The sequence below is a fragment of the Mytilus californianus genome, unplaced genomic scaffold, assembly GCF_021869535.1.
Source record: "Mytilus californianus isolate M0D057914Y unplaced genomic scaffold, xbMytCali1.0.p SCAF_2, whole genome shotgun sequence".
In the NCBI taxonomy this organism is placed as follows: Eukaryota; Metazoa; Mollusca; class Bivalvia; order Mytilida; family Mytilidae; genus Mytilus; species Mytilus californianus.
In genome coordinates, this window is record NW_026262668.1 from 139,025,099 (window position 1) to 139,039,651 (window position 14,553).

Here is a 14,553-nt window from a genome sequence, read left to right on the forward strand (position 1 = left end):
GAGTATGCTTAATAGTTTGATGCAGCTCAATTTATTTCTATAAATGGTCATATTTTCTGAAAATAAATTTTGTTATATCCATGTCAATCTTAGTCAAGTTTAATGACAGACTTCATTTTATTGAGTAAGTGACCTCAGAAAATTCAATCTTCAAAGAAAAAACTGGGGGTGCATGTGCTGGTTTTTAAACTCTTAAAGGACAAGTTCATTTTAGGGATAACATTGATTGTTTTCCCTTAGCATTGAGACTACTCTTGGTAATGTTATCACCCCCCAGTTACTGTATTATATGTCATTAACAAAAACTGTGGTTTATTCAGTTTTATAAATGTTTTTAATGAAAAGGAAATTGAAAGTAAAGTTTTCATTATCATAAAAAAAAGGTCCAACTGGTTCCAGAAATCTTGAGTGGCTTCAAGATGAAATTTCTTTAAAAAAAAAAGGAAAGATCAGGACATACATACAACATAAATAATTTTGCAAAAGGATGAATTTTATCAATAAAGCAGAGAGGGCAATTTATAAATGTGTGCTTTTGATAATGCTAAAGTTTACTACTAATATTTTTATTTTCATTCCTTCTTAACAGAATTGTTTTTATTTTTTTGAAAAAAATGGCCCCTGAGCTTCAGAAATAACTTTGTGTGAATAAATATTTTGGTAATAAATGTACTGTCAATACAATTTACAATGCTCTAAGAATGAGATTTTAAGGTCTGTTCCATCATAACGTAACAAAAGTAACTAACACAGAAACCAAGCTACTTACCTAGTTTAAAGTTTGTGACTAATGTTTTACTCACACCTTTTAATACTCAGTTGTGTAACCCCGCTGGGGGTAAAATGTTAGTACCATTAACAGTAGAGTTGTTTTACTGGTAAGAATTAAATGTTCCGTTTTAAGTACCATTAACAGTAGAGTTGTTTTACTGGTAAGAATTAAACGTTCCGTTTTAGTACATGATCATGTTTATAGATTTCCTGGATAGCCATTTAAAAATGGTTTTTAGAAATCTGCTATGGGTTTTTATTTTCTTCAGTGAAAAAGTATTTAAGTATGATATCTTTACTAGCTTTACGCTGATAGGGAAACTGATTTAGATCTCCAGTAGTTAAAATCTTCTGAAAGTTGTTTGTGGTCAATATTTTCTTATTACAACCATTACAGGATGTATGTACCTGACACACAATACATATAGAATAATCAACCATTACAGGATGTATGTACCTCATTTGATGCTAACGGTAGCGAAAAACAGACGTTTGACGCTTGACGATAAAGGGCATTCCTTCCCTCCTATATGTATTTTTGTGTCAGGTATGGAATTGAAGTGCGGATGGAATTGAGCACGAGATGTTGCTGCACTGATACATGGTGTCATTGCCTAATATTTTCGAGTATCAAGTCCTGTCCATGATCTTAAAAATATTAGGCACTTAGCTCAAAGGGAAAATGTACAAATTGCTGATAATTACATTTAGTAGTCAGTATATACGTATTAATATGTAGGTAAAGTCATGAAGAGTTGTGAAGGTTAAAAAATGTAATAAAATGTATACCACTGTGTTCATGGTTGAACTATGAAAGTATGGCTCAATCTTTCCAGTTTAATTGTAGAAAGTATGATACAAGAGTGTTGTTGTTTTGATATACTTTATAGGAGTCATCTCAAAAAGTGTATATGATATTTATGCTAAATTTTATTTCCTGAAGTAACTATGACATGCATAATAATTTTAAAACTTTATATGTTTAGCTTGTGTACTTCTTTTGTATTCGCATATAAAAAGCAAGAAAGCTTCTTTTATCATGTAGGGGTTCATTTTGGAAATCATTTGATAGCTTTTGAGATGATCCCTAAACATTAACATAACTATATGAATAATTTATGAATTATTAATTATTTCAGACTGATGGAGTAAGTGAAATGCCTCCTCCCCCATTTTTCTATATTGCATGCCTAATCAGTATATAACTGTGTTCTTGTGCAGAGCTTCTAACTTCTAACAGTAAACTCTCTAACATTTCCATTGCCGTTTCCCAGTCTGCCACAAAATGTTAGGTTTTGTCTGAAATATTTAGTGAGGTCTGATCTCATAGTGATATGTATTGTCAGAGTGGAGAATAAAGCAAACCAATATTGTAATTTCTACGATTTGATGTAAATTTTGTTCAAGTATTGATTCATTATTAATCTTCTTTCAACTTGTTCAAGGGGGAAAGCCCTTTATGTTTGTTATGATATTCTTATAGCATTTTTTTTTTTTTTTACATCCAATTGAAAAATCAGGAAAACATTTTAGCTAAGAATATTGAAGAACCATGCCTTTAGCTTACTAGCAAGTAGTATATTGGGGATAATAGCAGTGCTTTCTTGCATATATTTGGCATTTGACTCTCTGAAATTATGTTTTTCCATAGATAAAGGATACAAGTTATATAATATTTATATTTTTTCAGTATTTTAATTTAGTTATATTTGGAAACAAAGGTTGCACATTTCGATTTAATGTCAGAGTGAAAATTCAACATTTATGTGTTGTTTTGAATTTTAAAACAGACATTTAAAGACATTCGACAGTTCACAAAAGTAAGACTCTTAAATATTTTGATGATGCACAAAACCACTTTATAAAGGTTAGGTGGCATTGATCTTTGCTTGAAACATAGTATAGCAAGTATAAAAGGTTTATGTAAAGTTTTAACATTATATTGACAATGCAGGCTGGTTTTTTTTTAATCTTTATTTAAAGGAAGTATTATTTTTTTACATTTTATATAAAGTATGCAAAATTTGTACGGCTTTAAATGGAAAATGCTATTTAGTATGGAAAAACTGCATTGTTCTGCAACAAATTTGAAACATGAAGTAAGGAAAATTGCATGATGGGTAGTATTAGACATGTTGGTGTTGTAGAGTTGAGATGGGACTGTTCACTTGTGTGTGGTTATTTGAAAGAATATAACATTTTTAGCTCACCTGGCATTAAAGGCCACTTAAGGTTTTGCCATCACTTGGCGTTCGTTGTTGCTGCGCATGGTTGTAAACTTTAAAACAAATCTTCTCCTCCGGAAATACTGGCCCAAATGTTACCAAACTTGACTTGAATGTTCCTGACAATGTGTATCATTATCTTCTAAATAATTGCTTTAAGAAAATGCAAATGTAAGCTTTAAGTTGTATGTTGCCATTTACTTTGATTTCATCAATAGGGTGTCATATTAGAGATGCGTTCAAAAATTGTTAAAAATGACTTATCACAGGACGATTTGGCAAAAAAAGACCAAACATTTTGCTCAAATATTATTTGGTCAGTGAGTAGATGACTTACTTGGTCAATCAGCACTGTTACAATTTGTTTGATATTGTGATTGCATGAGATGCATGGGTGTAAAGATAGAATTAATCTACAGTGATATTGCAGTGTATTTATTAACATCTCCCTGTCCATTACACAACATTACTTCTCTAAATATTTATCTATAAATTATATATTCATCTTGCATGAAAATGGGAAACTTATATATTCATATATTTCACCTAGTTCATTTATTATAAACATTTTATTATATGGCCATCAGCAGGAGAAATGATATGGTTAACTGTTCATCTGAGTACATCTCATGAAAACTCAATTTCTAAAAATAGATTGGTACTAATGTTTTACTAATGTTTGGTTCTATAAAGACAATGTCCTTTCAGTTTTAATTATTTCTGATAGGTAAATCCAGAGTTACTTGACTTTAACTGTTAACATATTGACAATTTTATGATTTTATTGTATCTTGTGCTAAGTAAATATTTTTTCATACCAATTCTAAAGTCTTTATAAAGATAAAAGAATATGGGTTTAATGCATATGAGACAACTATAAGGCAGATAAAACAATCACAAATTACAAGTTTTTTAAATTGTGGTGCCAAATTTTGCAGGAACTTGTGTGATTTTAAGTAATGGCAAACAAATTTGCATACAAGTATAAATACATCTTTTGGAGGAAGCAATAAGTAAAAAAAAAACAATAACAAAAAAGACAAAAAAAACATCAGTCAGCAACTCACCATGCAGAAAACCACCTAATATAACTGTCTTCTTTCAAAATATAATATCCAGTAACAAGTGAAAATGTCACAGGACAAAATTACATTCACAATAACATGTTGCAATGCGTGAGGTAAACACATTATACACCGAAAGGATATGTAAATAGTAATGATGTCATATAGGAATTGCATTTTTTTCAATGCTGACTTTACAGTTTTTCATCCTAAGTAAAGGATTTTGATGCAAAGTTTGATAATACAAATCACTGATCATAGTTAAAATAATTTGACCTGATAAATTTTAGATGGATAAACAGAGAGCTGAGATGGAAAGAATGTTCCAACAGAAATTACAGAAAGCTCAGGAAGAGGTATGGTATTTGTCTTCTCTGTCTGTCTGAAAGATATATGGGGTGTATGTCATTCAGATAACTACATTTGATTGAGGGCATTAAACAGTCTTCAACGTTAAAGAATAAACAAAGAAAACATGGCATAAGGTAGATTAACTGTATACTGCCATCTTGGATTGTAAAAAGTAAAATGACAAAAATACCGACCTCCAAGTGAAATATAAAACGGAAAGTCCTTTATAAAATTGCAAAATCAAAAGCTCAAACACATCAAGCGAATGGAAAACAACTGTCATATTCCAGTTTATAATTTATATTATATATGAAATAGCAGTACACAAACAGTGTAGTTATTTGCTTAGATCAGAAAAATTTGAGATAGATTGGCAATTAATGTGTAAGACTTTATTTGAATAAAAAAAATAAGTGATTTATTGTCGAGCCTGCGACTTTTGTCGCAGAAAGCTCGACATAGGGATAGTGATCCGGTGGCGGCGGTGGCGGCGGCATAGCTAACTTCTTAAAAGCTTTATATTTTAGAAGCCAGAAGACCTGGATGCTTCATACTTTGTATATAGATGCCTTATGTAACAAAGTTTCCGTCTGTTATATGTCCATTTTCCTTGACCTCATTTTCATGGTTCAGTGACTACTTGAAAAAAAAGTCAACTTTTTTTGTAATGTTAATTTCTTTCTTATTATGAGTAATAGGATAACTATATTTGGTATGTGCGTACCTTGAAAGGTCCTCATGCCCGTCAGACAATTTTCATTTGACCTCGACCTCATTTCATGGATCAGTGAACAAGGTTAAGTTTTGGTGGTCAAGTCCATATCTCAGATACTATAAGCAATAGGTCTAGTATATTGGGTGTATGGAATGATTGTAAGGTGTACATGTCCAACTGGTAGGTGTCATCTGACCTTGACCTCATTTTCATGGTTCAGTGGTCAGAGTTAAGTTATTGAGTTTTGGTCTTTTTTTCTAATACTATATGCAATAGGTCAACTATAAATGGTGTATGGAAATATTTTATGATGTACATGTCAGTTTCACAGGTTTTATTTGACCTTGACCTCATTTTCACAGTTCATTTCTCAGTGTGAAGTTTTTGTGTTTTGGTCTGTTTTTCTTCAACTATAAGCAATAGATCAACTATATTTGATGTATGGAAGGATTGTAAGCTGTATATGTCTGTCTGGCAGGTATCATCTGACCTTGACCTCATTTTCATGGTTCATTGGTCAATGTTAAGTTTTCATGGTTAAGTTTGTTTCTTAGATACTATAAGCAATAGGTCAACTATATTTAATGCCTAAATTGATTGTAAGGTGTACATGTCTGTCTGGCATGGTTCATCTGACCTTGACCTCATTTTCATGGTTCATTGGTCAATGTTAAGCTTTCATGTTTAAGACTGTTTCTTAGAAACAATAAGCAATAGGTCAACTATGTTTGGTTTATTGAATGATTGTAAGGTGTACATGTATTTCTTGTTTGGTTTATCTGACCTTGACCTCATTTTCTAGGATCATGTTAAGTTTATGTGTTACTTGTAGTAAAGCTTTGTATTTAGGACTATCAACATAAAATCAATGGTTAGTAAAGAAGGCGAGACATTTCAGCATGTGCACTCTTGTTGTATTATAAACACTATAAACAAAAAACAAATATTTGTTTATTTTTTTGTTCGAAACAATTTTTCAACTTAACCATTTAAAAGGAGATAACTCTAATAGTAAAATTTTTATAAAGGAATATTAAAGAAACATGTTACCAGTAGCAAAAAAACAAGTTCAATGACAAAATTTTTGTCCTCTCACAGTATGTGAGACATAGGGATTACTATCCGGCAGTGGCATAAACTATTTACATAAAGCTTAAAATTTCAGAAGATAGAAGACCTGGATGCTTCATACCTTGTATGCAGATACTTTATGTTACGAAGTTTCCATTTGTCATATGTCCATTGTCCTTTTCCTCATTTTCATGTTATAAAACCTAACTGTAAGGGAAAGAAAAATTGTGTATAAAACCTATCTGCAACAGAAAATGAAAATATTAAGGAAAACAGTACATTTTAGATTATTCTGTTTACATTCTGTTTCTGGTTCTGTTTTTCCCTAGGCTCAGTACTTAAAAGATTAGTTGTATTTCAGGCAGAAGCTAATGCACAGAGAGAGTCTATAGCTCAACAGTCAGCAGAGAAAGACAAAGTCAAGTTACTTCAGGATCAAAAAAAATTGTTGGAGGAACAGCTTGCTAAGGTTAGTAATATTGATTGAGGAGCAGCTTGCTAAGGTTAGTAATATTGTTGGAGGAACCGCTTGCTTAGGTTAGTAATATTTGAATTCAAACAAAAGAAAATGTTGGAGGAACATCTTGCTGAAGTTAGTAATATCTGAATTCAAACAAAAGGAGATTTATGGTATAGTATATCACCAAATGTTTGATAAGAATATCTGAAAAACTAAGCAAACCTAGCTCGTAATGTAACACAATATTGCACTTGTACACTAATTTCAGAAGACATTACTTTCATCTGTTTATGCAATACCATATGACAGGTTTTCAGTTCCTTGATGTTCTAATTCCTGTTTAACATTCCATGTGACAGGTTTTCAGCTCCTTTGATGTTCTAATTCCTGTTTGACATTCCATGTGACAGGTTTTCAGTTTCTTTGATGTTCTAATTCCAGTTTGACATTCCATGTGACAGGTTTTCAGTTCCTTTGATGTTCTAATTCCTGTTTGACAATACCATGTGACAGGTTTTCAGCTCCTTTGATGTTCTAATTCCTGTTTGACAATACCATGTGACAGGTTTTCAGTTCCTTTGATGTTCTAATTCCTGTTTGACATTCCATGTGACAGGTTTTCAGCTCCTTTGATGTTCTAATTCCTGTTTGACAATACCATGTGACAGGTTTTCAGTTCCTTTGATGTTCTAATTCCTGTTTGACTATACCATGTGACAGGTTTTCAGCTCCTTTGATGTTCTAATTCCTGTTTGACAATACCATGTGACAGGTTTTCAGTTCCTTTGGTGTTCTAATTCCTGTTTGACATTCCATGTGACAGGTTTTCAGTTCCTTTGATGTTCTAATTCCTGTTTGACAATACCATGTGACAGGTTTTCAGTTCCTTGATGTTCTAATTCCTGTTTGTCAATACCATGTTACAGGTTTTCAGTTCCTTTGATGTTCTAATTCCTGACAAAGACTTATATTATTAAAATGTGTGTATTTTGAAACTATCATTTAATTTCCTTCATTGCAAAATAGAAATAGAGTCAACAACATTGAAAGGGATTTTAATTAATGAACAATTACAGTATATTTTGTGGGCACTAAGGTATATTATAAAAGGGTTATTGCATAAATGTATTGAGTAATATTGTAACTCACAGTATATCATATTACACTTTCAAGCATGTGCAATAGGGTCTACTACTCTGGACAATTTTCTTTCTTTCTTTCTTGAATAACTGATAGTAATAGAATCTTTGGAATTTTAGGAGCGAAAGAAGAACCAAGAAAAGGCTGAAATGGACACAGATATTGATAAGTATATAAAGAATGAGAAAAGATTGAAAGAAGAAATAGAGAGGTAGATATAACATAATATTTTTAGCTCACATGGCCCAAAGGGCCAAGTGAGCTTTTCTCATCACTTGGCGTCTGTCGTCAGTCGTCGTTAGCTTTTTACAAAAATCTTCTCCTCTGAAACCACTGGGCCAAATTTAACCAAACTTGGCCACAATCATCATTAGCGTATCTAGTTTAAAAAATGTGTCGGATGACCCCGCCAATCATTTTTCAGACAAATCTGACAACCTGTTGTTGGGTTGCTGCCCCTGAATTGGTAATTTTAAGGAAATTTTGCAGTTTTTGGTTATTATCTTGAATATTATTATAGATAGAGATAAACTGTAAACAGCAATAATGTTCAGCAAAGTAAGATCTACAAATAAGTTGTCATGACCAAAATTGTCAGTCAACCCCTTTAGGAGTTATTGCCCTTTATAGTCAATTTTTAACAATTTTTCGTAAATTTTTGTAATCTTTTACAAAAATCTTCTTCTCTGAAACTACTGAGACAAATTTAACCATACTTGGCCATAATCATTATTAGGGTATCTAGTTTAAAAAATTTGTCCGATGACCCCGCCTACCAACCATCATGGCTGACTTGGTTAAAATTAGAACATAGGGGTAAAATGCAGTTTTTGGTTTATATCTCTGAAACTAAAGCATTTAGAGCAAATCTGACAGGTGGCAAAAATGTTCATCAGATTTAGATTTATCTTCCCTGAAATTTTCAGACGAATCCGACAACCCGTTGTTGGGTTGCTGCCCCTGAGTAAGTAATTTTACAGAAATTTTACAGTTTTTTGTTATTATCTTAGGTATCATAATAATATCTAGTATCTAATACTATTAATTATGATTTTAACCTTATTTTACATGATTTCCAAAGCATCAGTAAATACAGGTGTGCGACACAGGCTCTTGAGAGCCTCTAGTTTGTGTCTTGTTCTTGATTAATTTATAGATAACAAGTTCAGTGACTGACAGCTGAAATGGACAAGGTTTGCATTCTATCTGTCAGTCCATTAGTTTGTCCATCCATTTTTTCTCATTTTTAGCTCACCTGACCCGAAGGGTCAAGTGAGCTTTTCTCATCACTTGGCGTCCGTCGTCCGTCGTCCGTAGTCGTCGTCGTCGTTAGCTTTTTACAAAAATCTTATCCTCTGAAACCACTGGGCCAAATTTAACCAAACTTGGCCACAATCATCATTAGGGTATCTAGTTTAAAAAATGTGTCCGATGATCCTGCCAACCAACCAAGATGGCCGCCATGGCTAAAAATAGAACATAGGGGTGAAATGTAGATTTTGGCTTATATCTCTGAAACCAAAGCATTTAGAGGAAATCTGACATAGGGTAAAACTGATTATCAGGTCAAGATCTATCTGCCCTGAAATTTTCAGACAAATCTGACAACCTGTTGTTGGGTTGCTGCCCCTGAATTGGTAATTTTAAGGAAATTTTGCAGTTTTTGGTTATCTTGAATATTATTATAGATAGAGATAAACTGTAAACAGCAATAATGTTCAGCAAAGTAAGATCTACAAATAAGTTGTCATGACCAAAATTGTCAGTCGACCCCTTTAGGAGTTATTGCCCTTAATAATCAATTTTTAACAATTTTTCGTAAATTTTTGTAATCTTTTACAAAAATCTTCTTCTCTGAAACTACTGATACAAATTTAACCATACTTGGCCATAATCATTATTAGGGTATCTAGTTTAAAAATTTTGTCCCATGACCCCGCCAACCAACCAAGATGGCCGCCATGGCTAAAAATAGAACATAGGGGTAAAATGCAGTTTTTGGTTTATATCTCTGAAACTAAAGCATTTAGAGCAAATCTGACAGGTGGCAAAAATGTTCATCAGATTTAGATTTATTTGCCCTGAAATTTTCAGACAAATCCGACGACTCGTTGTTGGGTTGCTGCCCCTGAGTTAGTAATTTTACAAAAATTTTGCAGTTTTTTGTTATTATCTTAGATATCATTATAATATCTAATATCTAATACTATTAATTTATGATTTTAACCTTATTTTACATGATTTCCAAAGCATCAGTAAATACAGGTGAGCGACACAGGCTCTTGAGAGCCTCTAGTTTCTGTAAACCTTCATTCCATTGGTTTGACATTTTATATGAAGTCATATCATAATATGTTACAGATCAAGTTTGAGTTTGTTCGAAGTGATGTCATCAACGTTTTGTCATGATTTACTCCTTTAAAATAGGATTTAGTTTTACATTAAAAGGACTAACTGTAATATTTTTTCTGTCTATTCAAAAAAACCTAAAAAATGTGGTGCACACTGAATAACCCACATAGCAGGTTATTTTAAAAGTGTGCACCACATTTTTGTCGAGCCTTCGACTTTTGTCGAAAAAGCGAGACATAGCGATCCTACATTCCGTCGGCGTCGTCGTCGTCGTCGGCGGCGTCCACAAATATTCACTCTGTGGTTAAAGTTTTTGAAAGTTTAATAACTTTCTTAAACTATCCTGGATTTCTACCAAACTTGGACAGAAGCTTGTTTATGTTCATAATATTATATTCAAAAGTAAATTTTGTAAAAAAAAAATTCCATTTTTTCCGTATTTTACTTATAAATGGACTTAGTTTTTCTGCCAGGAAACATTACATTCACTCTGTGGTTAAAGTTTTTGAAATTTTAATAACTTTCTTAAACTATCCTGGATTTCTACCAAACTTGGAAAGAAGCTTGTTTATGATCATAAGATAGTATCCAGAAGTAAATTTTGTAAAAAAAAAAATCCATTTTTTCCGTATTTTACTTATAAATGGACTTAGTTTTTCTGCCAGTTAACATTACATTCACTCTGTGGTTAAAGTTTTTAAAATTTTAACAACTTTCTTAAACTATCCTGGATTTGTACCACACTTGGACAGAAGCTTGTTTATGATCAAAAGCTAGTATCTAGAAGGAAATTTTGATAAAATTTTGTTCCATTTTTTCCGTATTTTACTTATAAATGGACTTAGTTTTTCTTCCAGTCAACTTTACATACAGTCTGCAGTTTAAGTATTTAAAACATTTATTAGATTCATAAATTATCCTGGATTTTTACCAAACTTGGACAGAAGCTACTTACAATCAAAAGATAGTATAGAGAGGAATATTCTTATTTATTTTGTTCCACATTTTTGTTGAGCCTGCGATTAACAGTAAAAGTAGGCGAGACACTGGGTTCCGTGGAACCCTTACGAATTTTTTATGTTATTTCTTCATAGACAGAAAAATATTACAGTCATTTCTTTAATAAATGATAAGATGATAATTTCCTTCTACATCTGTAACAACTCATATAAGTGTAAACATTACAATCGAATATACAAATGTATAATTCTTATATGGAATACTGCTTTAATTTATGGGTTTAAAGGTGTGAATTTGAGAAATCCGTTTTAAGATTTATACTTTACTAAACAAGAAAATCTGTTAGCTTTTTGAAATAGTATTGTAGGAATATTAATTGTTTTGTCTCTATAACTGAACAATTGTATTGTATTTAATTCATTTCAGATTAAAGAGAGAAATAGAAAGAGTACATAGGACTTGGGAAAAGAAATTTGCCATATTACAACAGAGGTATAAATATCATTATCACTAACTTGCTTACCAATCTTCATTATAGCATAGATGATTGATTCACATATTTGATCATTAACATAGTTTCAGCTAGTCTGTAAATAGAGTTACTTCACATCTTTCTATCATGGATTGTTTATTTATTTATTGTGTTGCTATAGCAAAAGTTTAAACTGTTGTTTTATTCATTTTCAGACAGCATTGGTATTTTGTTTTATGATACTGACTGCCTCACCTCCAACATCAGCTCTCTTGATCAGTATCAAAAACAAATATGTCATTATTCTATAAGTATTAGACACAAATCATTTCCATGGAAATTTCTGACCTAGCTCCCTCAGTCATAGTCTATTGACTTTTAGTTGAAATGTTAGGGTTGTGATAAGATCAGTTTAAGATGAACTAATAACGGTTAGTCAATAGTATTTGGTATGCATTTGTAGTAGCATTAGCACCTCTCATTTCCATAGAGGTTATTTGACCCTGCCCCCTCAGTCATGGTTAATTGACTTTGAAACTTTTGCATAGTTTACATGTTGAAGTTTGTGATTAGGTCATTTTAAGGGAAACCACTTGTGATAAGTCAATGATGTGTTGTATGCAGTTATATTATCATATTGGCATATCTCATTTCCTTGGAGATTATTTAGTTCATTGATTTTTAAATGTGTTGCATATTTTGCATTACATGTTAAAGATTTGCTATTTTGATTAAAATAATTGCATTTTGCTTTCAAAATTACATATCTCTGTGTCTATATTTACAGTTTATATTGGATATTGATGTTTCTTGTTTGTTGTTTTATCCATACAGACAGGTCATTAAACTGTATCATTAAGATTCTCATTGAAAAACTTTTAAAAAACAAACTTTAAAGTTCATTTTGACAGTTAACATGCCCTGAAGGATGAGATCTACACAAGACAATCTATTAAGCATTTGACCACACTGCTGTTACTAACCAAATATTATAATATTTTAACAGTTTACATGCCTTGAAGGATGAGAGCTACATCAGACAAACATTACAGAGACAAGCTGCAGCCTTACATCATGCGGCTGTTAGTTATGCAGTGGATACACCCATGGGTATATTACCCACCAATAAAATAAATAGTCCTATCAAGAAACCTGTAATAGTAAGTTATTTTTGTCTGAAAGCATTGATACTTTTTTGTCTGCACCCTTGTGAGCAGTTAAGTTTTCTGAATACCTCCTTAATTATGTGATCATTTTCTGTCTGCACCCTTGTGAGCAGTCAAGTTTTCTAAATACATCCTTAATGATGTGATCATTTTCTTTGTTCATCTTAGATAATAAGTATACAATTAAGGAAGAGGTAATAAAAAACCTGTTAATTTTGATCATAAAATTACAACAGCAATGTCGCAAAATGCGTATTTTGATTTCATTTGGCAACACAATACAGCTTCTGGCTTTGTTTCTATTGCTACTTTTTCCCATGTATATTTTTTCTTATTGACTATACCAGTAATAACAATGGATAACATGGAACAATACAGGTAAGTTTTGTTGTCTGCTTGCTGATCATCACCTAAACAGTTTCATTCACAATGTATTCATGGCTTCAATTATATTTTATAATTATACAATTTAATATCAAAAATAGACCATATTGTCTCAGTAAACAAATTATCAACTGATTGCCCTAGATATGCACCTGTTAATCATCTGGTCAATTATCATTATGAACCTCTAGGGCCAAAATAATTTGCCATGAACAGAAAGGTACCGGTAGTGATAGTTTTATATTCTGTAAAATATTATGAAATAGTGATTAGAATAAGTCCAACTCATGTTAAATCTTTTTTTTTAAGCAAAAACAATAGTTTTGCAGTTTCTTTTTTATTTGATCTCAGATGCTTGAATTGACTTCATATGGAGGAATTACAAAATATAATATATGTCTGTAAAGAGGAGGACACTTAACTCTCTAGGGGCCTGCATAGCCCTGTATAGTGTGTAATATTATCTTGTGTCAACATATCAATAATGATGTCACCATAATGTAAAAAATAAGTCATCCATGATGTGTTTGATTAAATATAAGTCAGTGTGATCATGGTTAATGATGTAAAGAGAATGAGCTACAATCTTACTCAATAAGCTATTTGTATCACATCACCATCTTTAGTAGTTTTTGCTCATTACTTTAATACATAAGTTTTAGGTTTGAAAACAAATATGCTGTACAAAAAATGAATATTCTATCATCAACATACCACTGCAGACATTATCAATGCAATTACATGTTCCATATGTAAAGTACATACATTAAGGAACTTTATAGAAGTTAGTAGAATTTAACATACAGTGTTTTTCATATATGGACAGTGCAATTAATGTTCTATTAAATTAGTTGTTTAAAAGAAAGAAATGTTACTAATGACTTGTTTATTTGCAGCCAGACATTGGTAGAGGAAGGCAACAGCCACAGCCTCAACCTGCCCAAGGACAGCCACTCAATGTCGGGGGAGTTTTAGGAGAGAAAGATTATATTTCATACACTGTATCAGCTCCCAGTGGGCGTGGCACTGCCATGTTTTCAGTTGATGGTAAGTTTTATGTCCTAAGAAAGCTATTGATATCATGCAGTTTAAGGGGAGAAAGGTTATGTGTATTATATAGTCTCCTCGTATCTGAGTGGCATCAGACTAAAAGTTTGCAGCCATTACCCTTATAAAAAATATGTTTTATCACTATTGATATTTGTTTTTTCTTATTATTTCTATATTTATTTCAGAAAACCAAGTAATGTCTGAAGGAGAAGATGACTTACCTGTAGATGTACAACCATTACCTGACCCACCGTCTAGGTAAGTTTGTATCTTAGTTCTGACCCTGGGGACCTCTAGGTAAGCTAGATACCTGTAGATGTACAACCGTTACCTGACCCACCATCTAGGTAAGTTTGTATCTTAGTTCTGACC

General features: G+C 32.0%; 1 protein-coding gene across 11 annotated transcripts in view; it reads left to right on the forward strand.

Moving 5' to 3' along the window:
- Nucleotides 1-14,553, forward strand: part of LOC127731226 (uncharacterized protein C10orf67, mitochondrial-like) — a 48,864-nt gene that overhangs the window by 26,939 nt on the left and 7,372 nt on the right. For 10 of the 11 annotated variants that reach the window (XM_052240203.1, XM_052240206.1, XM_052240209.1 and 7 more), the window contains 8 exons: nucleotides 2,562-2,591; nucleotides 4,351-4,416; nucleotides 6,559-6,666; nucleotides 7,917-8,008; nucleotides 11,536-11,601; nucleotides 12,588-12,741; nucleotides 14,028-14,178; nucleotides 14,367-14,439. In XM_052240203.1, coding sequence (XP_052096163.1) covers nucleotides 2,562-2,591; nucleotides 4,351-4,416; nucleotides 6,559-6,666; nucleotides 7,917-8,008; nucleotides 11,536-11,601; nucleotides 12,588-12,741; nucleotides 14,028-14,178; nucleotides 14,367-14,439 — 740 coding nt within the window. The remainder of the gene's footprint in view (nucleotides 1-2,561; nucleotides 2,592-4,350; nucleotides 4,417-6,558; nucleotides 6,667-7,916; nucleotides 8,009-11,535; nucleotides 11,602-12,587; nucleotides 12,742-14,027; nucleotides 14,179-14,366; nucleotides 14,440-14,553) is intronic. The other variant, XM_052240205.1, reaches the window with a different exon arrangement.